At 46.6% G+C, this 23463-nt stretch overlaps 1 protein-coding gene across 2 annotated transcripts in view; it reads left to right on the top strand.

Moving 5' to 3' along the window:
* The first annotated feature begins 1750 nt into the window (after positions 1-1750).
* Positions 1751-23463, top strand: part of USP22 (ubiquitin specific peptidase 22) — a 101832-nt gene continuing 80119 nt past the window's right edge. For both annotated transcript variants that reach the window (XM_048492555.1, XM_048492554.1), the window contains exon 1: positions 1751-2795. In XM_048492555.1, coding sequence (XP_048348512.1) covers positions 2670-2795 — 126 coding nt within the window. In that variant the 5' untranslated portion in view covers positions 1751-2669. The remainder of the gene's footprint in view (positions 2796-23463) is intronic.

Raw genomic sequence — 23463 nt, 5'->3', positions numbered from 1 at the left:
TGGCCGAAGGTCCCCCAGCAGGAATGCAGGAGTGGGGAAACAAATCTGGTTCACTTGATAAGAGTCTGCCGCTCATGTGTCCACTGCTCAGGAGTCCACCAGTTCTCCACACTAGAGTCTATCTGCTCCTAACCACCACACCACGCAGGCTAAGAACATGCCTTTGTGATCCCCCAGCCCAATCTAACTTTGGCCACAAATGTACCAGGTGGGTCTTGGAAAGCCACAGTTTGTCCGCGCTAGCACTCTCTTTCACATTGGCAATGTGAGGAATAATACTGACCTACTGTAAAGGGGTGTTGTAAGGCCCACATGTTACAACACCCTTTGTCCTGTCAACCAGGTGCACAGTGGGAGTTCCCCTGTTGAAACCTAGATTCTCAGGTATGTGGCCTCCTGATTTGGACATTATGCCTTTATGGATCTGACCAAAAGTCCTGACACACAACAGTTCGTTCTGCTATAAATCTGTTTGTCTTTAAGGGGCCACAAAGCTCTTATGTTGGCTCCCAAAGATGAACAGGGAGTATCCCTCTAAGAATAAAAGTCTGAAAAGTTGTACAGGCTCTCAACACCTCATTTCAGGGCATTGTTGAACTAATGGGAGTTCTCTTGGGACCTCCCTCTTTTGAAGCCAACACACCAAGAGCTCACCTAGAGACTTCCAGAGCCACCTACAAGAGGAAAGAAATGGATGTGAAAAGGGGGACAGTTAATTGTTCAACTTGAATAAGATCTTGGTTTTGCTGTATTGTTAAGCGCAATGTTAATATACATGATGTGAACAGTAAAAAGAACATTTGGGTTTAAAGTGGTTTGCAAAATTCCTTCCAAGTTCGGCCCCATATGCTGAGATTGACGGCCTCCTCTCCCAGCATCTACCTGTTGGCAAGGGAAGCGCAAACTAAATTTTCCCAGAGCAGCCCCTAGCAGCAAGAGGAAGCCGGGATAGGAAGGGAACTTCCTCTTTGCAATAATGCATCTTGGCTGCAAAGGAGGGATTTATGCTCGGGGCGGGGGGAGATAGCTGCACGTGGGGGGCGAGGCGTGCTATATGTAACAATGCAGTTGCAAGAAGGGAAGCCTGCAAAGATCCCAGAGAGATCCTGTAGGATTGCAGGTTGTGCAACGGGGGAAAACCCACCCGGATGAGGGAAGAGTTTTAATTCTAATTTTAATCCTAATGTTTCAATATTTCAGGTGATTTTGTGCTTTGAATGTATGTTGAAGGTAGCTTCCAACACATGTCGTATTAAATCTTAATAATTAGCATATGTCCTATTAAATCTTAATGACAATAATAATAACAATAGCAATAATAGTAATTATTATTATTAGTCATGAGACAGGCCCCTCCTTTGCAAGAAATCGCTGGGGTAACAGAGAAGCTGCAAAGCTAAGCGGATATGACTGTCATTCAGCTTCTGCCCGGACCCGCCCACATCCTCTTCCCCCACCCAGTCCTGAAAGGGCGGGACTACGCCCTCTGACACCCGCCCCAGCCAATCGCTGTCCTCCCTCCGCCCCTGCGAACCCAGACCCCGCCAACCGGCGAGCCCCAGCTGCAGCACGTGCTCTTCCCTTCTTTCCTCCCGTCCCCTGGTGTCTCCCAAACTTCCTTTGTCAATCAACCGGGAGGCGACCCAGACGGACCCGCCCTCCCCGTCTCCGAAGGCGGCGCGTCCAATGAGAAGAGCTGCAGGGGCGGGACGCCGCCCCGCCGCGGCCAATCGCGACGCGGCTCTGGCGGCTCAGGGGCGGGGCGCGCAGAGCCTCCCCGGGCCGTGCGCCTCTCCCCTCCGATCCTGCTCTCCCATCCCCCCCCGTCGCTTCCCCCACTTGGTTCGTCCCGCTCCGGGCCCGGCTGAGTCGGCAGCGCCGCCGAGGGTGGGGGGGCAGAAGGAACCATTCGGCGCGGCGCGCGGGGGGGAGGCAAGGGACAAAAGGGAGGCGATTTAAAGAGACGGGCTGAGGGGAGGCGGGCGGGAGGACACGCCCCTCACCGTCGCCTCAGCCGCCGCCGAGGTATCCCCCCCCCCATTTTTTTTCTCCTCAGCCGCCGCCGCGAGGCCTCCATGACTGACTGAGGGAGGCCGGCCGCCTCAGCCCTTTCTTCCCCTCAGCCGCCTCCTCCTCCTCGGCGGCGCTTTGTTCGGGGCGGCCGGGGGCGGGGCGGGGCGGAGGGGAAGCGAGGGGGGGGGATACGAGAGAAGCCGCCCCTCCCTCCCTCCCTCCCTCTGCAGTCCCTGAGGGGGGGCCCGCAGTCGCCCCCCTCAGAGAGCGGCTGAGAGAACCACCCTCCCCTTCCTCCTCCCCCCAACACGGGGGGAGGGGCCCCTCCCCCTTTTTTAGAGGGGGGCCCAAGAAGAGTGAGTGCATGTGACCCCCCTCCCCAATTCTCCTCCCCTCTGGCTCCGCCTCCGTCATCTCCCCCCACCCCTCCTTCCAGATCTTGCTCCCCCACCCCCTTTCCAGATCTTGGCCCCCACCACCTTTCCTGATCTTAGCCCCCCACCCCTCTTTCCCGATCTTGCTCCCCCACCCCCTCTTTCCAGATCTTGCTCCCCCACCCCTCTTTCCAGATCTTAGCCCCCCACCCCTCCAAATCCGGACCCTCGGAGCAGCAGCCGTGCCGGCGGGGCGGGCGGATTGATGTGGGGGGGTCTGACATGAGTCCGCCGGCCGCCGGGTGCTGCCATGTGACCGGCTTCAAGGTGGAGAACTGGAAGCAGAACTTGCGGGTGATCTACCAGTGCTTCGTGTGGAGTGGGTCGGCGGAGACCAGGAAGCGCAAGGTAATTGTGAGTGTGGGTTGGGGGACACACACACACATACATACCACACACAATACAGGCCCCTCTTCCCCACACAAGGAGGAGGGGGCCTATCTTGAGAGGAGGGTATGTGTGTGTGTGTGTGTGTACAAGTGTGTATGCACACACAGACACATCTTCTGCCTTTCCACACATCCTGTGTCCCATTGTAATGAGATGCCGTCTCATTGTGTTTGTTTCATTGTAGTGGGACAGACAGATGCATGCGTCACTTTTAGGTTGTAATGGGACCTATGGATGTATATTTCACTTTGTCTGGTTCATTACAGTGGGGCACACAGATGTATGTACCACTGTTTCCTTATAGTGGGATATATAGATGCATATATCACCTTGGTTCGTCTGTTTCATTACAGTGGAGCATATGGATGTATATATCACTTTGTTTCATCTGTTTCCTTGCAGTGGGACCTGCAGATGTATATATCACTATGCTTGGTCATCTGCTTCAGTATAGTGGGTCTTAGAGATGTATATATCACTTTGTCTAGTTCATGTGTCTTGATGCAGTGGGCCATAAAGTTGTATGTACCACTGTTTTCTTATAATGGGACATATAGATGCATATATCACTTTGGTTCGTCTGTTTCATTACAGTGGGGCATACAGATGTATGCCTGATTCATCTGCTTCAGTATAGTGGGTCATAGAGATGTATATATCACTTTGTCTGGTTCACGTGTTTTGATACTGTGGGACATAAAGATGTATGTATCACTTTGGTTCGTCTGTTTCATTACTGTGGGGCATATAGATGTATATTTCACTTTGGTTCATCTGCTTCAGTTTAATGAGACCTACATATGTGTATATCACTTTGTGTATGTCAATAAAGACTTGTTGTTGTTGTTATATATCACTTTGCCTGCTTCATCGTTCTGTTACAGTGGGACATACGGATGTATGTATCACTGTGTCTGGTTCATCTGCTTCATTTTAGTAGGACATACAAATGTGTATATCACTTTGTCTGTTTCATCTGTTTTGTTACAGTGGGACATACAGATGTATGTATCACTGTTTCCTTATAGTTGGACATATAGATGCACATATTGCTTTGGTTTATCTGTTTTGTTACAATGGGACATATAGGTGTATGCATTACTGTTTTGTTATAGTGGCACATACAGATGTGTATATCACTTAGTACATCTGCTTCATAATAGTGGAACATACAACGCATGTAACACTGATTTGTTACAGTGGACATACAGATGTATATATCACTTAGTACATCTGCTTCATTATAATGGGACATACAGGTGTATGTATCACTGTTTTGCTACAGTGAGACATACAGATGTATAAATCGCTTTGGTACATTTACTTCATTATAGTGGGACATACAGATGTAAGTATCACTGTTTCTGGTGTTGCATTATAGTGGAACATTCAGAGACATGTGTGAGACAGAGGTCTGCCCATCTTATTCGTGTCAATATATATGATACAGATGCAATTGTAATGGAAATTGTAAATGTACATCATAAATAATTATATATGTATGATGAAGATAGTTCTCATATGTGTATAACACATATGTTTACATACTCACACCTTATGTTCTGTATGTATATGATTATAATGATATTGATGCCCTCTGTAATGATTTAGGTAAACATATACCTTTCATATATAAACCTCTTATGTTCTGTATCTGTAATCTTATTATAATGAAATAGATATTCTTTATGGTGGCGTACATCTTCGTATATCTTAACACATACATAATGTTCTGTATATACCATTATAATAGATGTCCTACATAACGAAATATGTTTACATCTGTTGTTTGTATCAACACACCTCTTGTTCTGTATGTGTGCATCCCAGAATTTTGAAATATGCATATTGTAATATGTCCTATGTATGTCCTCATATATGATACATATGTCTCTTAATACATTTGAGGGGTGTGTGACGTATAAATTACGTGCAGTACATCCTAAGTATTATGTAAGATATATTGTGTATAAGGTGTGTATCATAATGGACTGTATAGTTGTAGAATAGGGGAGGCATCTTTGTATGCATATGGTACATATGTATGCATCTCATTATATATGTTGCTGGGATAATAAGTAATACGCATATGCACACTCAGAAAGCAGCCGTTCAGCCTAGCTTTTTCCCCTTCTCCTATAATAATTCCTGGTTGTGATTCCCCACTGGGGGGGCGGGATTCTTTCTTCCCCCCCCCCCCATATCCCCGCCCAAAATGTACAGGCAGTCTGCCCTGTAGCTGTAATCTACTATTCCCCTCACCTTTGAGAAGCACAGTTGGTTTTGGTCGGGTGGGGTGGGGGCGGCTGAGGTTGGTGGACTTGTGATGCCATAGTCTGGTTTAACAGGACCCGCCTTCCCTTCGTCTTGGAGGTGTCGGAAAAGCGTCAGGGTTTCCCGGAATCCGGCAACTGCAGAGCGTGCGGGAGAGAGGGCAGGAGGCGGAGGGAAGCAGAAGGGAGGGAGAATTGAGAGCTGCTTGCTTTTGTGTGCTTGGATAGGGTAAGGAGGAGCTGGCCATTGGTGGCAAGCTTCCTGCAGGCTTTCTCCTGTCTTAAGGGCTCGGTCCAGGGCAGGGACGAGCGAGGCCTTCATAGAAAAGGAAAACTGAAAGAGGAGAAAGTGGTTCTCTTAATTTTTCTCTGGGAGATGGCTTAGTGAACGGTTAAGGTGATGAGCGGGGAAAGGTAGATGATGTTTAATCAGCAGAAAGGTTGAGATTGGGGGATTGACCAGGCTGGATTTGGCATGTTTACCCAGGCAGAGGATGCAGATTTTGGTATGAGGCATACAATAGGTGGCTATAGTTCTAGGAGTGATTCTGACGTCTCATTCGGTGTCTCATTTGGTCAGAGGATGCTGGGAGAAGAAAACAATTGAATTAGCAGTAAATTCTAGTAAATTCACCCTCAGAGGTAGTCTAGAATAGACAATAGTGATGCATTGGGAAGACAAGGCACCAAGCCCGTTGCTTCTCTAATTACGTGAATGACCTGCCATGTGCACGCCATTATAAGGGGCGACGCAATAGCCGTGTTCAAAAATATTTGAAGGGATGTCATGTTGAAGAGGGAGCAAGCTTGTTTTCTGCTGCTCCAGAGATGAGGACGAGGCGTAACAGATTCAAAATGCAGGAAAAGAGAGTCCACCTAAACATCAGGAAGAACTTCCTGACAGTAAGGGCTCAACGTTGGAATATGCTGCTTGGGAATATGATGGAGTCTCCTTCTTTGGAAGCTTTTGTGGTCTCTTCATACTCTATGATCCTATCAAATTTATTGCTATACTTACCTGCCATTTTTCCTTCCTTGCTAGTCTCCCAAGTATTGGTTCATTCTCATTCTGAAGTGGACCTTGCCTTGATGGAAACGTCCCTTGAAGACCAAAAAGGAACACATTTTGAAAACAAGAACAGGACAGACTAAAGTCAGTAAAAGATCTCAGTTGCTAGATACAGTTTTGAAGACCCCAGCATTTAATTTCCAGGTGTTAACATTGAATAGGGATTCCAGATTCTGAGATGCTAACATGAAACATCTAGGAGGCTAGCTGTGAGAACCTTTGAGGCTTACTTTTGGTCACTGTCATTTGGCAGGGGGGGGGGATCAGTAGGAATGAATGAATTAGTGGCATGCATTAAGTAAGTCAGTGATGGTATTGTGCAAAAACGGATTTGGTTAGACCAGGGGTCTGCAACCTGTGGCACTCCAGATGTTCATGGACTACAATTCCTGTCAGCCCCTGCCACCATGGCCAGTTGGCTGAGATAGTTGGCCATGGTGGCAGTGGCTGACGGGAATTGTAGTCCTTGAACATCCGGAGAGCCGCAGGTTGCAGACCCCTGGGTTAGATCCATCGTGCATTGTAAACAAACCTCCCAGTCTGTTAGGTCATTCGCTGATGTCATAAATGTGTTTCTGCCCAGTGTTGGATGTGATGGCTTGAACCGACGAGAATTTTGGATCTTGGTGGTGTTTCCCCACCAACCTGGGCCCTGGAACTGGCAAGCCGACTGCCCAGGCCTCCTCTACACACAAAGCCAAAGCAGCCGGGAGATTGGCAAGTACCCTTTCAGAGTGTAGGCGTGGGGCAGCGTTTTTGCATGCCCCTAGTGCAAACTTAGGTCCCCGTAAGCAGAAAGCAAGCCCAGTGGAGGGAGAGGTTATCGTTTAGCATTCTGTTGCATCGCGTCACATTGAGCATAAGAGACGTTCCCAGGCCTGATTCTCCCAACCTGCAGTGTGAAGTTGTGGGATTTCCATCTGTTCGAACCTTATCATAGTTCTGGTGCCACTGCATCTTCAGCTTAATTCTGTTTAGAACTGGGCTTTTCAGCCATCATCGTGGCTAAAAGGTTTTTGTTTTAGCAAGTACGCTATGTTTCTTTATTCTAATCGTTTGAAAGCACTAGGAGCTGTTGAGAAATGCTACAAGTCGTTTCCTAGTGCTCTTTGCTTTCAACACTGCATTTTGGGTCTTGTAGCAATATTATTCTTTTTGAATACATTCCATTCTAATAACTTCCCTTATGGGACGCTTCGGCTACGAAAAAGTTGGTGTTGATCGCTGCAAGACGTCAATCGCTGTCACTCATCCAGTGTGTCTACGTGAGTCTTGGGAGGCGAAAGACACATAATTTCTTGGTGAAACCTTTTCCGTTGTAGCCATTTGACAGCCGCACTGTATTTTTGTGGCACATCTCTGGCACGGTCTGTAATGAGAGTCTGAGAGGTCGTGCTTTGTTGCGAAATTTTATTTCCCTGGTTTGTCCTAATATTGAAACGTGTGAAAGAAAAACAGCTTGAATGGACTCTTAATACTGTGTGGAACTCAAGAATGGAAGAACCAGTGACAGGGGTCGATACATATGCATAAATGGCCACCACATCTGGCCTGTTTATACCAGCAGTAAGGTAAAGGATGGGTGGGATACAAATCAGTGACCAAAAACAGTCTTGACAAAGGAACACAGCTAGCAAAGCTGTTTTTATTTGTAAGCTGCCAACAAACACATATATATATTTGGAAACGTTAGCCTCCCTATTATTTTTAGGCCTCACGTCTTCAAAATCCAGCTATCGGCATAAACTGTAGGGGGCAGAGAGTGTCAATTTTTGCTTCCCTGCCTGGCTACCAACATTGCCTATTTGGTTGCATTCATAAAAGCCGTTTCGATACGGTGCGGTTTCTTTATTTCTGTCCGTCTCCCTCCCCTCTTTATTGGGACAGATCTCTGGTCTTAATTCCTTTGCTGTTTTATTTATTTATATTTTTTTGCAGAGACTGAAGGTTTGTTTCCCACGTTAGTTGTCGTTCATGGGAGCGCTATTGCAAGTCAGTGCATGATGAAAACGGCAACGTGGATAGAATGCACAGCGGTGTGTGTGGTTTTTTCCGTGAGTCAGGTATCTTGAAAAGCCAGGAGCACCTTGGATCCTAAATGCTCATTTCGGTCGGTGCTTGTGCCGGTTGCGTCACATCGGAAATCTACGGCTAGAAAAATAGGCTTGTCATGTAAGGTAGACTGGGTGATATCGCAGGTTTAGAAACATGAAACTAGTAAAGTGCCGTTGCATGTAACTGGGCCTTTGCTTGACACTTGGGAATATCCGTGAGAAGCCAGGGATACAATGAAAGATCAAGCCGTATCTTTCCCATTATGAGACCGCTTCTTTTCTCCCCTTTGGTCGTATTCTACTCGGTCTCTGCCTTGTCTCAGCTCTGAGGAATCTCGATTACATGGCCGACCACAGTACCAAACAGTTCTAACAGATTCTGGCAGTAGGTTTGATCGGTTATGGATCTCTGCTTCTGATACGAGACTGGACTCGGTTCTGCTATGGAGCTTTTGTGAGGGGGCTTGAAACGTCGCACCTAGCGCTGCTGTTTATGGGAGAGAATGTGTGATCCTAAAATGTCCCAAAACATTACCTCTCTATTGTATATTGTTCAACAGCCTTCACAAATACAGGTTGCGTGTCCAGTACTTCATTTAAGGCAATAAACAAAGCCGCAGACAAGAATATGCTGTGCCTTAAATATCTGCAACTAGGAAGTGTGGGCTTGGTTTCTCTAATTGTAATCATTGCTAGTCCCAAGAATGAAATCTGTAGTGCCAGAAGAAGCATTTAGCTTTCTTGAATGGTGGCTGCTAAACCGATTTCCCTGCCGCTTCACCCACACTTAGAGAATATAGTGCCCCAGGTTAGCAGTTGTTCAGAATGACCAACGATGTCCGCCATTTTTAAGAATGTTTCAGAATGGCCAACGGGGTCAGTTTTGCAGCAACAATGGGAAAAAGAGAAGAGGGAGGCATCTGTCCTCTAAACCAGAGGGAGCAGGAATACTCTGGCAAAGCCATTAAAGTGGGTGCAGTTGTAGTTTGATGGAAAATCCCTAAGATGTTTGGCATATTTTCAGAGTTGTTTGTTTATTAGTAGGTTAGACACAGTAGATCTCCTTCCTGTAAAAGATAGAGGAACTTTCTGTCCAAATGTGACTTTGTCCCAGCCGTGTTCATTCAGTGGGACGTGGAATCAGGTTTCCATTTAAAAAATTTTACTCAGAAGTAAACCCCACTGCAGTCAATAAGAGTCACTTTCCATTGCAGCTGATCTTGTTTGTTTTACTCATACATAACTCTCCTCGCCCAGTGGCCATGGGAGTCCCTAACTGGATAACCACGGCAACGCAAAGGAGGTGTGGATATGACCAGTGCTTAAACGGGAGCGAATTTATTCCTTGGAACAGTTGAAAATGGGTACAGTAACCATGGTAGACACAGGCGAATGGTGTTAGTCACGTGGGGGGGGGGGGGTTTGTGTGCTTTTTGTTATGAATACCGGTCTTCTTGCTTTCCACACTTCTCATGCCTAGGAAATTTTCCCCACCATTAGTGCGCTCCAGTGCATGAGACACATGCATGTACTTGTTCTTTCTCACGCAGCAGTCTCTCCTCCTGCAATGCCTCTAGCTATTTCTGTGTTGTCCTGCTTTCTCTTCACTTGCTGATAAGTGGTTTTCACCGTTGCTGTGCAGCCATGTTCAGATGTTTGCTGTGTGGAGAGAGTAGCCTGTTCTCTCTTGGATGTTTTATTTTCTTTTCCTCTGTGCTGTGCAGAGATGGGGCTTCTTTCTCTTCCTGTTCTTGGTTCTAGATCAGCGGTGAAAATTCTGACTGGGCCCTGTTGTTGAGTTATCTCAGTGCGTAGATTATTTGGGCTTAACGTTGTTGTTGGGAAGCAAAGCCAGATTCTCAGTATTGAAAGAGAAGAGAAGACGAAACTGGCACATTGTGTCATAGAAATGTCGTGTCGTAGAAATGGGTCATGGAAACGTAGGTAGCTTATTACTTCTTGATGAAAACACAGTTGCATCTTTAATCCAGTGAGCCTAGTTACCAGGTGACTTGTGAACTTCCTGAAAGAAAAGCGTGTAGAGATCCATTGAAGAACATGTGGCATGATATGGTACCCCAGGCAGACGACAGGGGAGGATATTTTGCATCCTTCAAATGTTGTACTTCACCTGTACTGATGCAGTTTGTCAGAAGGAGCCGTTCTGAAACTTGATTTGGGGGTGATGCGCTTTTTATTTTAAGCATTCCAAAGATGAGTTCCTGCAAGGTTGTCGGGTTAGAAAAGTGATGTAAACAGAACTGACTGCCGGTACAGAAGGAACGAGCAAGTTGATTTATATTTGCCCATTCTGCCTGCATCTGCCTTTTGGAATTGGGGTTGCTTTTCACCCTCTTTCAGCTCCCAGGGGTACAGAAACAAGTCCTGGACTTGGGGTTGCTTTTCACCCTCTTTCAGCTCCCAGGGGTACAGCTGAACAAGTCTCTGCGTGACAGGACTTCGGCTTTCAGGCGTCTGTCCAGTGGCCTATTCGGTAAGACATCGAGAGCGTTATTCGCCTCTAGCGCCTTGGAAGGTGAGGATAACAGATAACAACTTTCGGTGACCTTCAGGCTTCCTAATTCAGTAGGCAATCAATATTGATGAAACATGTGAGAGCGTTATATCGCATTAGCTTCGCAGGAGGTCGAGGATACTTTTATATAAGTGGTGACCTGGCTTCCTAATATTGATATGATTAAGGCAAACCCAATATTGTTAAGAGCAGGAGCGAGGGTTTTATCAGCCCAACTTAGGTGCTCCAGGAGCAACTTGGAGCAGCAGCAGCTTGGTAAAACCCAAGGTCCTTTTCTCATATTGATATGAGCTCCCAAAAGGCACCTGGTGGGCCGCTGCGGTAGCAGTTATGATTGGTCAGTCAATTGTCGGTGCTGGACTGGAATGGACTCTGGTGCGTCCAGCGAGGCTCCTTTTTATGTTCTTAAGCCCATTGCTTTCGCACCACCACTTTGTGACTCCCAAAGGCACCTGGTGGGCCACTGCAGTGGCAGAGTGCTTGCCTAGAAAGGGCTCTGGTCTGATCAGCGGGCTCTTCCTTATGTATTAAAGGCGTTAGGTGCTTTCAGCAACAGCAGCAGCAGCCGAGGCAGCACCTGGTGGGCCACTACTTGAGGTAACAAGGTAGCTACAGGGGCCAGGTGGACCTGGGTGCAGTTCAGCAGAGCCATTGCTTTCACCTCCTGCCTGTGAGCTCCCAAAGGCACCTGGTGGGCCACTGCGAGTAGCAGAGTGCTGGACTAGATGGACTCTGGTCTGATCCAGCAGGCTCTTTCTTATGTTCTTAAGGCCATTGCTTCTTGCCTCACCCATAGCAGGCTCCCAAGGCACCTGGTGGGCCACTGCGAGTAGCAGAGTGCTGGACTGAATGTGGACTCTGGTCTGATACAGTCCATGAGCTCTTTCTTATGTTCTTAAAGGCCATTGCTTTCACCTCCTGCCTGTGAGCTCCCAAAGGCACCTGGTGGGCCACTCGCGAGTAGCAAGTGCTGGACTAGATGGACTCTGGTCTGATCCAGCCAGGCTCTTTCTTATGTTCTTAAGGCCATTGCTTTCACCTCCTGCCTGTGAGCTCCCAAAGGCACCTGGTGGGCCACCAGAGTAGCAGAGTGCTGGACTAGATGGACTCTGGTCTGATCCAGCAGGCTCTTCCTTATGCTCTTAAGGCCATTGCTTTCACCTCCTGCCTGTGAGCTCCCAAAGGCACCTGGTGGGGCCACTGCGAGTAGCAGAGTGCTGGACTAGATGGACTCTGGTCACAGTCAGCCAGGCTCTTTCTTATGTTCTTAAGGCCATTGCTTTCACCTCCCTGCCTGTGAGCTCCCAAAGGCACCTGGTGAGCCACTGCGGTAGCAGAGTGCTGAACTAGATGGACTCTGGTCTGATCCAGCAGGCTCTTTCTTATGTTCTTAAGGCCATTGCTTTCACCTCCTGTGAGGCTCCCAAAGGCACCTGGTGGGCCACTGCCAGTAGCAGAGTGCTGGACTAGATGGACTCTGGTCTGATCCAGCAGTCTCTTCCTTATGTTCTTAAGGCCATTGCTTTCACCTCCTGCCTGTGAGCTCCCAAAGGCATCTGGTGGGCCACTGCGAGTAGCAGAGTGCTGGACTAGATGGACTCTGGTCTGATCCAGCAGGCCTTTTCTTATGTTCTTAAGGCCATTGCTTTCACCTCCTGCCTGTGAGCTCCCAAAGGCACCTGGTGGGCCACTGCAAGTAGCAGAGTGCTGGACTAGATGGACTCTGGTCTGATCCAGCAGGCTCTTTCTTATGTTCTTAAGGCCATTGCTTTCACCTCCTGCCTGTGAGCTCCCAAAGGCAACTGGTGAGCCACTAGGTACTTAGCAGAGTGCTGGACTAGATGGACTCTGGTCTGATCCAGCAGGCTCGTTCTTATGTTCTTAAGGCCTTTGCTTCCACCTCCTGCCTGTGAGCTCCGAAAGGCACCTGGTGGGCCACTGTGAGTAGCAGAGTGCTGGACTAGATGGACTCTGGTCTGATCCAGCAGGCTCTTTCTTATGTTCTTAAGGCCATTGCTTTCACCTCCTGCCTGTGAGCTCCCAAAGGCACCTGGTGGGCCACTGCGAGTAGCAGAGTGCTGGACTAGATGGACTCTGGTCTGATCCAGCAGGCTCTTCCTTATGTTCTTAAGGCCATTGCTTTCACCTCCTGCCTGTGAGCTCCCAAAGGCACCTGGTGGGCCACTGCGAGTAGCAGAGTGCTGGACTAGATGGACTCTGGTCTGATCCCGCAGGCCTTTTCTTATGTTCTTAAGGCCATTGCTTTCACCTCCTGCCTGTGAGCTCCCAAGGCACCTGGTGGGCCACTGCGAGTAGCAGAGTGCTGGACTAGATGGACTCTGGTCTGATCCCGCAGGCCTTTTCTTATGTTCTTAAGGCCATTGCTTTCACCTCCTGCCTGTGAGCTCCCAAAGGCACCTGGTGGGCCACTGCGAGTAGCAGAGTGCTGGACTAGATGGACTCAGTTCTGATCCAGCAGGCTCTTTCTTATGTTCTTAAGGCCATTGCTTTCACCTCCTGCCTGTGAGCTCCCAAAGGCACCTGGTAGGCCACTGCGAGTAGCAGAGTGCTGGACTAGATGGACTCTGGCCTGATCCAGCAGGCTCGGTCTTATGTTCTTATGTCATTCACATATTTCATCACCTGAAGTGCCAGCGGAAGGCTTTGGCCGATGTGGAGATTTACAACCTCCCCCCTGCCCCTGCAACCCTCGAGACATCCAGGAAACTTATGCTGAAGGTTTAGGGGACAAAAAAAACCCCACCCCTTTGGGCCTACAGCAAGTTGGGGGAAACCAAGCCGGGTAAAATCACCCCTCATGTTACTTTTGTGCTGGTGAAATAACTGGATGAGTGGGTAGATGTGAGGGTGGGTTGACTCATTCTCTCATCCTTGCTGTAGCTTTTTCTCAGTCTGGGCCCTGCAGCCTCTAGCATCAGTTTTATGAAATTCTAAGAGTTTCAAGGGGAAGGATCCACAAGAACCCCAGAGCTCGCCCTTAGCTGTGCGCAGCGCCCCGTTAGTCACACGCAATAATTTCAGGTGGGTTGCCATGTTGGACTGAAGCAGCAGAGGAAAGTTGGAGTCCAGCGGCACCTTTAAGACCAACCCAATTTTATTCTTGGTATCAGCTTTAACATGCATATCATGCACATTCCAAGAATAAAGCTGGGTTGGAGCAGCAGTGGCGTAGTGGTTAAGAGCAGGTGCACTCTAATCTGGAGGAACCGGGTTTGATTCCCTGCTCTGCCGCCTGAGCTGTGAAGGCTTATCTGGGGAATTCAGATTAGCTTGTGCCCTCCAACACATGCCAGCTGAGCGACCTTGGGCTAGTTGTAGTTCTTCGGAGCTCTCTCAGCCCCACCTACCTCACAGGGTGCTTGTTGTGAGGGGGGAAGGGCAAGGAGATTGTAAACACCTTTGAGTCTCCTACAGGAGAAAGGGGGCTCTTTAACATGGTGGGCACGTCAGAAAGGTGTAAGCAAGTGTCCGTTCAAGAATGAGTCAAGTTTGTCGCTTCGGACCTGCTTGTACATTTCAGAAGGGCCTTCTTAAGCGTTGTTGTGTTTTACTCTTAACTGTTGTGGTTCCCAACTGGTTTGGGGGAAATGCACAGGCGACACCTGCTTTGTTTCTAGATTTTCGTTGTTGTTACCTAACGGCAAGGGCTAGGCCGTTAACGTCAATCCTAAAGAGAGTTTCTCCAGTCAGTGCAATCCTAAAGAGAGTTTCTCCAGTCAGTGCAATCCTAAAGAGAGTTTCTCCAGTCAGTGCAATCCTAAAGAGAGTTTCATGGGCTTAGACCAGAGCAACTCTGCGTAGGATGGCACTGTAAAAATTGTGATCCTCAAGTTTAACAGAACTGACTTGGGCAGTGTACGTTCACCTGTCTTTGTTCTTGGTTATGTGTTCCTTTTTTGAACATCCACTGTTTTTATAAGTTTTATAAGTTTGCCATTTAACTTACTGCGGAAGCATTTGTTGACCATCAATCTGCACTAAATTCTGTGCATTGTAACTTCCGGCAAAGGGGCAAGCAGTGGGTCAGGGATGACATCACATCCTGATGTTTACTAGGCAGACTTAGTTTACGGAGTGTTTTGGCAGTTGCTTTCCCCAGTCCTCTGTGCTTGTCCCCCAGCAAGCTTGAGCCGGCTACTTGAAACCGGCTTCTTTCCAGATCGAACTCAAGTCATGAGAAGATCTTTGACTGCAGTACTGGAGCTTACCACTCTGTGCCTAGGTGCTCCCAGCATTGTGTTTCACTACACAGTTTTTTTCCAGCCTTGTATCCTTTTATTAAAATGTAAGTGACAGACGGTGTAGTGGTTAAGAGCAGGTGGATTCTAATCTGGAGAACCAGGTTGGATTCCCCACTCCTCCGCATGAGTGGCGGACTCTTATCTGGTGAACTGGATTTGTTTTCCTGCTCCTCCACATGAAGCCTCCAGGGTTATCTTGGCATAGTCATGGTTCTTCAGAACTCTCTCAGCCCCACCTACCTCGCAAGGTGTCTGTTGTGGGGTTGGGAAGGGAAAGGAGTTTGTAAGCTGCCTTGAGTCTCCTTACAGGAGAGAAAGGGGAGAGTATGAGCTCAAATTCTTCTTCCTCTATGAGAGCCAGTGTGGTGTTGTGATTAAGGGCCAGTGAACTCTAATCTAGAGAAATGGGTTTGATTCCCCACTCCTCCACATAAGCAGCAGACTCTTATCTGGAGAACTGGGTTTGATTCCTCGCTCTGATATGCAAAGCCTGCTGGGTGACCTTGGGCTACTCACAGTTCTCTCCGAACTCTCTCAGCCCCACCTACCTCCCAAGGTGTCTGTTATGGAGAGAGGAAGGGAAGGGAGTTTGTAAGCCACTTGGAGACTCCAGGGGTGTCAAACTTGTGGCCCTCCAGATGTTCATGAACTACAATTCCCATCAGTCCCTCCCAACATGAGCATTGGCTATACTGGCAAGGGCTGATGGGAATTGTAGTTCATGAACATCCAGAGGGCTGCGAGTGTGACACCTGTGCCTTAATAGTATAGCTGTGATCATAGAACATACCCAGTAAGAGTAAATACCGGTACATATCAAAGTCACTTCTCACATGTTGCAGAACTTTTCCCCTCTCCAGCTAAAACAAGTTCCAGCTGCTTTCCTGTTCTGTACATAAGCACAACCTCAGGACATTCTATATATGCAGGAAAATTAAATCCACAAAAACATTCTCCACTTTGAACGTCGAGCATTTCTCATTCCATATATGATGGCAGTCTTTGTTGTCATATTTTGAGCATCACTTTATTACTTGAGAAATTGTCCCCCAGTTGAGGACCCGTGATCTTGCCTCTCGGCTTCTTTTCCGGATTCCAATCTGAGCTCTAAACCGACGTGATAATTCCTATTACTTGTACTGGGAATACTATCAATGTAATAAAAGGGTGGTTTTTTTAAAAAAAGGAGAGTATGTTAAAATGTCCTGTAGGTTTTCCCTCTTCTTCACCTTTAGGGTTCCACTCTTGAAGCCAGGGGATTTGAGTCTGCCCTCGTGTCTGAAGCCCCTATTTTGTTTGAATCATTCCAAGGGCATTTGGGTCTGTGGATTTCAAGCCCGAGGAGTGTTTAAAAATTTCATAGCGAATAGTATGACAGAGACAGATATTACGTTGTTCAGGAGAGTTCAGGCTTTAATCGTCTTTCCCTTGTAAGGGACAGGCCAGCCCAAAAGATATTTGCAGGGAGAAAAAAATATATGTGCAATTTTGTTGTGTAAGAGGTACGTATATGTTCATTAGATTTGTTTTCATTCTCTTTTAAAAGCAAAGGGGTAACTTGCGTTTGGCATAGTTGAGACACATTTGGCTGATCTCGTAAAGCTAATGGTGTCTGTGTTTCTTTAATCTTCATTACTTCAGTGGTTCTTTATGGTTCAATGTTTTGCCACCACTTGGAAAGAGGTCCCTTGGAATAGTGCTACTGGGCTTGTTAACTATCACTAGTGCTGTGACTTGATGGCACTTTACATATGCATGTACACACACACACTCCCCACTCGCTCGAGAGCTGCCGTGGTGTAATGATTAAGAGCAGCAAACTATTCTAGAGAACCGGGTTTGATTCCCCGTTCATCCACATGAGTGGCGGACTCTAGTTGGGAAAATCGATTCCCCACTCCTCCACATGTGCGGTGGACTCTAATCTGGTGAACCAAGTTTGTTTCCCCACCCCTCCACAGGAAGCCTGCTGGGTGACCTTAAGCCAATCGCAGTTTGACTTGAACTCTCTCAGCCCCACCTGTTCCCATACGGTGCTTGTTGTGACGAGGGGAAGGGAAGGCAATGGTAAGCTGCTTTGAGACTCCTTAAAGGTAGAGAAAAGTAGGATATAAATCCAACTCTTCTCCTTCTTTTCTCTGTCCCATCAATAAGAACATTTTCTCTGAGCTCAGATGCCACAGCATGAAGTATCTCAGCTCAGATGCCACAGCTCAGCTCAGATGCCACAGTATGTACCGTGTTTCTCTGAAAATGAGACAGTGTCTTATATTAATTTTTGCTCCCAAAGATGCGCTATGTCTTATTTTCAGGGGATGTCTTATTTTTCCGCTCCACAGCTGCTTGCTGTGGTGTTCTGTTCAACGGGCATGCTTCCTAACAAAAACTTTGCTACGTCTTGCTTTTGGGGGAAGTTTTGTATTTAATACTTCAGCAAAACCTCTACTATGTCATATTCTTGGGGGATGTCTTATTTTCGGAGAAACAGGGTGGTATCTAGTTCAAACTGTAGTTCACAAGCCAGTCACAAATCCTGCTTTCCAATCCTTATTTGGTGACTTACAACCATCCTGGGTTTGTTGGATTGGTCTGAATATCCCAATTGGTCTGAATTGGTCTGAATATCCCAATTAACTGTGGTTTGTTCATTTTATGGCCCATCAAGCAGTTTATCAATAGATCTGAGTGCAGCTATTGTATTCCATGAAACTACTTCATTATGTAGCTATTGGTGGTATAATTTCCTTCCAGGCTGTTTCCAGTTTGGTTTTTTTTTTTGCAAGAACGTGATTTCTGTTGCAGAAAATGAACCACGCTGGTGTGCTGTGCTGGTAAATTGTCAACAAGTGGCTTAATCTCGTTCAGGTGACAGTGGATGTGCAGTTTTCAGCTCCCTCACCGGGCTGAAAGATATGTCCTACTTTTTGAGTATAGAAGCAGGAAAAGACAGAAGGCTAAAATTGCTAGATGCTCGCTAAGCTCTAGAAAGACAGGCCTTTAAAAAAATAAGTGTTTCTGAGTGATCGCAAATCTAGGTGTGGCCATATTTCTTCGCATGGGCATTCTGGATTTGGATGACTGGTTCATCGGACAACGCTCGCGTTAGTAAGCTCCGGTTTTTGTGAGTTGTGTTCCTCCACAACGGGCCTGTGCTATTACTCAGCTGAGAATTGTTACGATCACGTCAACCTGCAGTAGGGCCAATACGTCCACCGTGATGGGCAGTAACTAACACAAATAGGGAAATTAGAAGATACGTGTGGTGTAACCCATCTGCTTAGTCCTGTGGCGTGCGGATGTATGGCTAAAAGCGCCGAACCTGCGAGAGGACTGTGATTCACTGATTCCCCATTCCACCTTGGTCTAGGCATTTTTTGTAACTGTTCCATGGCGCAATGAAATGTGCTATTATTCTGATGAATGGGCTGGCTTCCGGCAATTTGAAAAGCAGGTTGGGGTAATATGTCGCCACTCGTCGGGCAGTTAGCGGAGTCCTGTATTAAGTCTTAAATATCCTCTCCCATTAAAGGGCAGCTCCGCTTTGAGCTCTTGGGTGCATGTGGAATATTGTGTAGATAAATGTGAACTGTATTCATCAATATCCGTCCAGGTCTCTCACTTCAGGGATATCAGCTGCGTGCTTATGTGTGCATGTGTCCCCCTCCGGCACCTCGCCTGTGTTTAATGGAGTCTGAAATTAACATGATGCTGCGTCTCGCACCTTTTGCTTATCATCAATGATGTCAGTTCAGTTTGGGGAAATGTTTCCCCAAAGCAAGATGGATGTGTAGCGACTTGGGAAGCGCTTGTCCATCTCGAGGGCCGCTGGTGTTCCCTGGGCTGAAATTTCAATTTCTTCAATTGCAACTGTGGGATGATAGGAACATGTTTGGCTTCTGTCGTATATGTTTTAAACTCTTTAAATGATACGTGTTGGACGTCCTGCGGTACTTTAATGCTACATAATTAGGAATATACAAACTGTGTATCAAATATGATTTTTGTTGCAGAAGCTTAGAAAGATTGGGCGTTGTGTTCGGGAGCGTTTCCTCACAGGCCGAGGCTCCAACTGCGTTCATTAGTTCAGACTGTCTGTACAACGGAAGAGCCTCTGTCGTTTCTCCATTCATAACTGAAACGTTGCCGTGCTTACGTGTTGCACTGGATGCTAAAAGTTCTTCCTCTTGTGACATTAATATTTAGGAGTGAACCTTTTGTATGGAGCTAAGCTGTTGGCTGCAATACTTGGAAAGAAGTTTTGCTAGGGCTTCACCAGTTCAGGGGCAACGTGCTTTACCTGTAAGAGGTCTGAAGCGTCTTTGTTCATTTTTTAAAAGTTGAATATCAGTGGAACAGCACAGTTTGGGACTTGATCATAATTGTGCGTGATCGACCCTATAAATGTGAAGTCGCTTAATAGTGTGGAGGAGAGCTTGTTTCTAGGATAAAAGTCAGGAGAATCTTGAGAAATGAATACTGTCCTTGTAACTTTGACCCTTGAGGACTCCCTATTTCCTTGGTATTTCAGCATTCCTCTCTTTCTTTCCACCCCCCCACCCCCACCCCGGCATTTACCTAGTTACCACTTAAAATATCTTCACTGGAGGAGATTGCTAAGCAACCTGTTACATTGCCCAACTCTTGAAGCGGTTACTAATCATTTATCCTAAATTGGACTTCCATGTGCTTTCTGTTGCTACTTGAAGTCCAGGAAAACACTGCGAGCTTTTATCACAGCCTTTTTAATAACTGAAGGGTTATATTTTATGGTTCTATGTGCTCATCCCCCCGCCTTATCCATCAGTCTCTCTCTTGTGTGTGGGATGAATTTGATTTCATTCCCTTTTCTCTTAAGTAGAAGAAGAAGAGTTTGGATTTGGATTTATACCCCGCCTTTCTCTCTTGTAAGGAGACTCAAGGTGGCTTACAAACTCCTTCTCCTTCCCTCTCCCCACAACAGACACCTTGTGAAGTAGGTGGGACTGAGGGAGTTCGAGAGAACTGTGACTAGCCCAAGGTCACCCAGCAGCAATGTAGGAGTGTGGAAACACATCTGGTTCACCAGATAGTCCTCTGCCACTCAGGTGGGGGAGTGGGGAATCAAACCCGGTTCTCCTGGGCAAGTGCAAGCCATCTCTGCATCTTCTGGTAACACAGACTCTAAAACATGTCCATTCTCCATTTGAGCTCAAGGACATCTGGGTGTTTCCCAGTAACCAGATGTCCTCTTCCGCTCAAAGGAGAAGGGCCCTTCATGGTCATTCTCTGTTTGAGCTCTGGGACGTCTGGTTAATAAGAAACACCCAGGTGTCCTCTGTCCAAAGGACAAATGACCCTTCACAGGTGAGTACCAGTGATCATTCTGTCTGGGAGGGATGCTATGAGTTGACTTTCAATTTACCTTTTCAAAGTTCTGTGCGATGACTTAGAGTTGTTGTTTGTTTGATTTTTACTGTGGAATTGATGTCATCTACAGTAGTTTTCTACACAAAGTCTGCAACAGTGTTGGGAGACGGGCAGAACGGCCAGCTTATCCCACTGGAGTTCAGAATATAATTTCTTTCAAGAGTTTGAAGTTGTACTTTGCATTCCTTACTGTGCTTGACAGGGGTCCTACGATATTTGTTACGTAAGAGCACCCACACGAGAATCCGCCCACCGATCCAGAAGTGGCTTGCAAAATGCTGAAACCCTCACACACAGTATTCAAGGCTGTATAAAACGTGCCTTGATTGAACGGATTTTTTAAATTGACATTTTGTTTATACCCTGGAGCCCTCCCTGGTGAACTGGGCTCCTGGCAGCATATTTCAAGTTCATAATATATAATGATAAAGCATCAGTGGCATAGTGGTTAAGAGCAGGTACATTCTAATCTGGAGGAACCAGGTTTGATTCCCAGCTCTGCCACTTGAGCTGTGGAGGCTTATCTGGGGAATTCAGATTAGCCTGTGCACTCCCACACATGCCAGCTGGGTGACCTTGGGCTAGTCACAGTTCTTCGGAGCTCTCTCGGCCCCACCCACCTCACAGGGTGTTTGTTGTGAGGGGGGAAGGGCAAGGAGATTGTAAGCCCCTTTGAGTCTCCTATAGGAGAGAAAGGGGGGATATAAATCTAAACCAGGGGTAGGGAACCTGCGGCTCTCCAGATGTTCAGGAACTACAATTCCCATCAGCCTCTGTCAGCATGGCCAATTGGCCATGCTGTTAGGGGCTGATGGGAATTGTGGATTCCCTAATTTATCTGAACAATTCTGATCTAAACTCTTCTTCTCTACTTCTCTTCATATATAAATGAAGTCATAATTTCAGTAAAACTCCACTAAAATGTACACTTTAAGAACAGCTGGCACAGATTCTAAAAATTCTGTCTGGAGGATGGTCTAAGCGGACAGCCATGATAAAACTGGAAGGGATCCAGTGAAGGGGCAAAGAAAGAGGAACCCTGCTTGAAATTTTCCAACCATCGCTGTCCTCACCCGTATGCCTGATGGAGCCTCTCTGTCTTACTGGCACTGTGGACTCGGGTTAGATCCTGCAGAGCTCTGGTTTCATGACACAGAAAGTCCCACGAAGCTGGGGCCAAGGCTGAAAATGCCCCGGCTTTGCTGGGGAAAAACCACATACACTTTGGGCCAAGAATCACTAACAGCTTGGAATCAGATGAACGTAATGACTTAAAGCTGTAGAAAGAAGTAGCAAATCAGATGTATGTGGAAACCGGCGCATGCAGGAAGCCAATTCAGTTCAAGAAAGCTGCGAATCATGATTTTCTTGTTTTTGTCTCATTCTCTATGGAAGAGCTATATTGTTGAAAGGGAGTTGCTTACCTTTCAGGACAGGTAAAAGTAGCTCCTAGGCCTGCCGAAGCATGTAGGGGATTATATAGCCAGGTGCATTCATTTCAGGGTTGCTGGTTTATCCCAAAATTGAGGAATGGCCGTAATATTGAGCCGGCATCCTTCCTGTCTTGGCCTTCCATGCATTTTTCATGAGCCTTGGCTGCTAGGTTTGGCTTCAAACACGCGTTGCTTCCGAACATAATGTATTAAAGCCATTACGGCAGCCCTTTCCCAAACCACTGATTGTTGTCGTAAGCATGTAATGGCTTTCCTGCAGCCTCCAAACCGTTCTGCCTCAGTTCTCAGCATCGGTAGCAAATAAAATTCAGAAAAAAACAAATGGGTAATTTCCTTCTCTCGTTTCAGTGTCCTACTGGTGGCATGGCAAGTAGGGAGCGGGCGAGAGGCATTTTGGACCATCAGAATAATAGGATTATCAATGGCAACAGCCTTTATTGGCATGCGAAAGCAGAAATAATTACAAAGCAAATGTGTGTAAGAAAAAAGGTAACACACAATTAAAAGTTACTAATCTCAAGAATGAAATTTGCAACCTTTTCACAAAAGAGCGCATCAGAACTGTTTCAGGAGATAAGGCATTTTACGACACTTTTGCCGTTGAGAACCCTGCCAAAAAAAAATGGAATTCATATATTTCATCCGTATCTTATCATATTTGGGTAATAGGATTATCTGTACACTTGCCTCAAAGTGTCTCTTTTTCAAAAGAACATAGACAGCTACAGCAGACATGTCTAGTTTCTTTGAGCTAGACAAATGATTTGGTACCTACCTGCCTTGAAAGCGAAATATCCGTAGACAGTGCTAGTTTTTTTTTTGTTTTGCAAACTTTATAGACTTGATCCCCTGCTCCACCTATAAACCGTTGTGTATTTGATATTTTCCTATTTATTATCATTAGCATGTTTGTTGTGATTTGTAGGACAGAATTTTGAGCCAACTAAAAATTTGAATTATTCACCTCCTCCCCAAATTTATTATTCCATTGGTATTATGTTAAACTTACTTTGCTTTTACTAGTAACATTGCAAAGTATGTATTCAGAACTGCTTTGTGTATGCTCCTTTTTGTATGGCTCTAAGATAGGTCAGTATTATGGCTTCCATGAGGTGAACACAGGCGGAAAGGGAATGATACATGAGTTGATTTTTGCCTTTTCGTCTTGGGTAGTTCACAGGGCTTCTGGTTCACAGCTCTTACAGTTCTACCCTAAGAAGACTTCTTCCAGTCTAAGCCCATTCGTTTCAATGGTCTTAGGTGGGAGTAACTCAGCACAGGATTGCACTGTTAAGTCTCCTTGTGGTTTCCCACTTTCCTAAATGCCCAAGTGCCGAAAACTCCGCCTTAGAAAGAACGGCAGCCCCTCCATAACTTTGATTTACGTTCTGTGGATTCTACGGAGACCAAATTTATACGGAACGCATCAGAAACGTGTTGCTTTGGGCTTAGCTAGGAAATGGCCCGGGCTCTTCACAAGTGTTTTTAACTTGCCTTCGTCCTGTTCATATTCTCACCATTACTGTTAATGATATTGGCGGGATATCCTTCTGAATTTATGGCAGTGAGTTC

Source organism: Sphaerodactylus townsendi, linkage group LG04 (genome assembly GCF_021028975.2).
Source record: "Sphaerodactylus townsendi isolate TG3544 linkage group LG04, MPM_Stown_v2.3, whole genome shotgun sequence".
In the NCBI taxonomy this organism is placed as follows: Eukaryota; Metazoa; Chordata; class Lepidosauria; order Squamata; family Sphaerodactylidae; genus Sphaerodactylus; species Sphaerodactylus townsendi.
The sequence above is the reverse complement of the archived record's forward strand: the minus strand, read 5'-3'. Positions and strand labels throughout refer to the sequence as shown.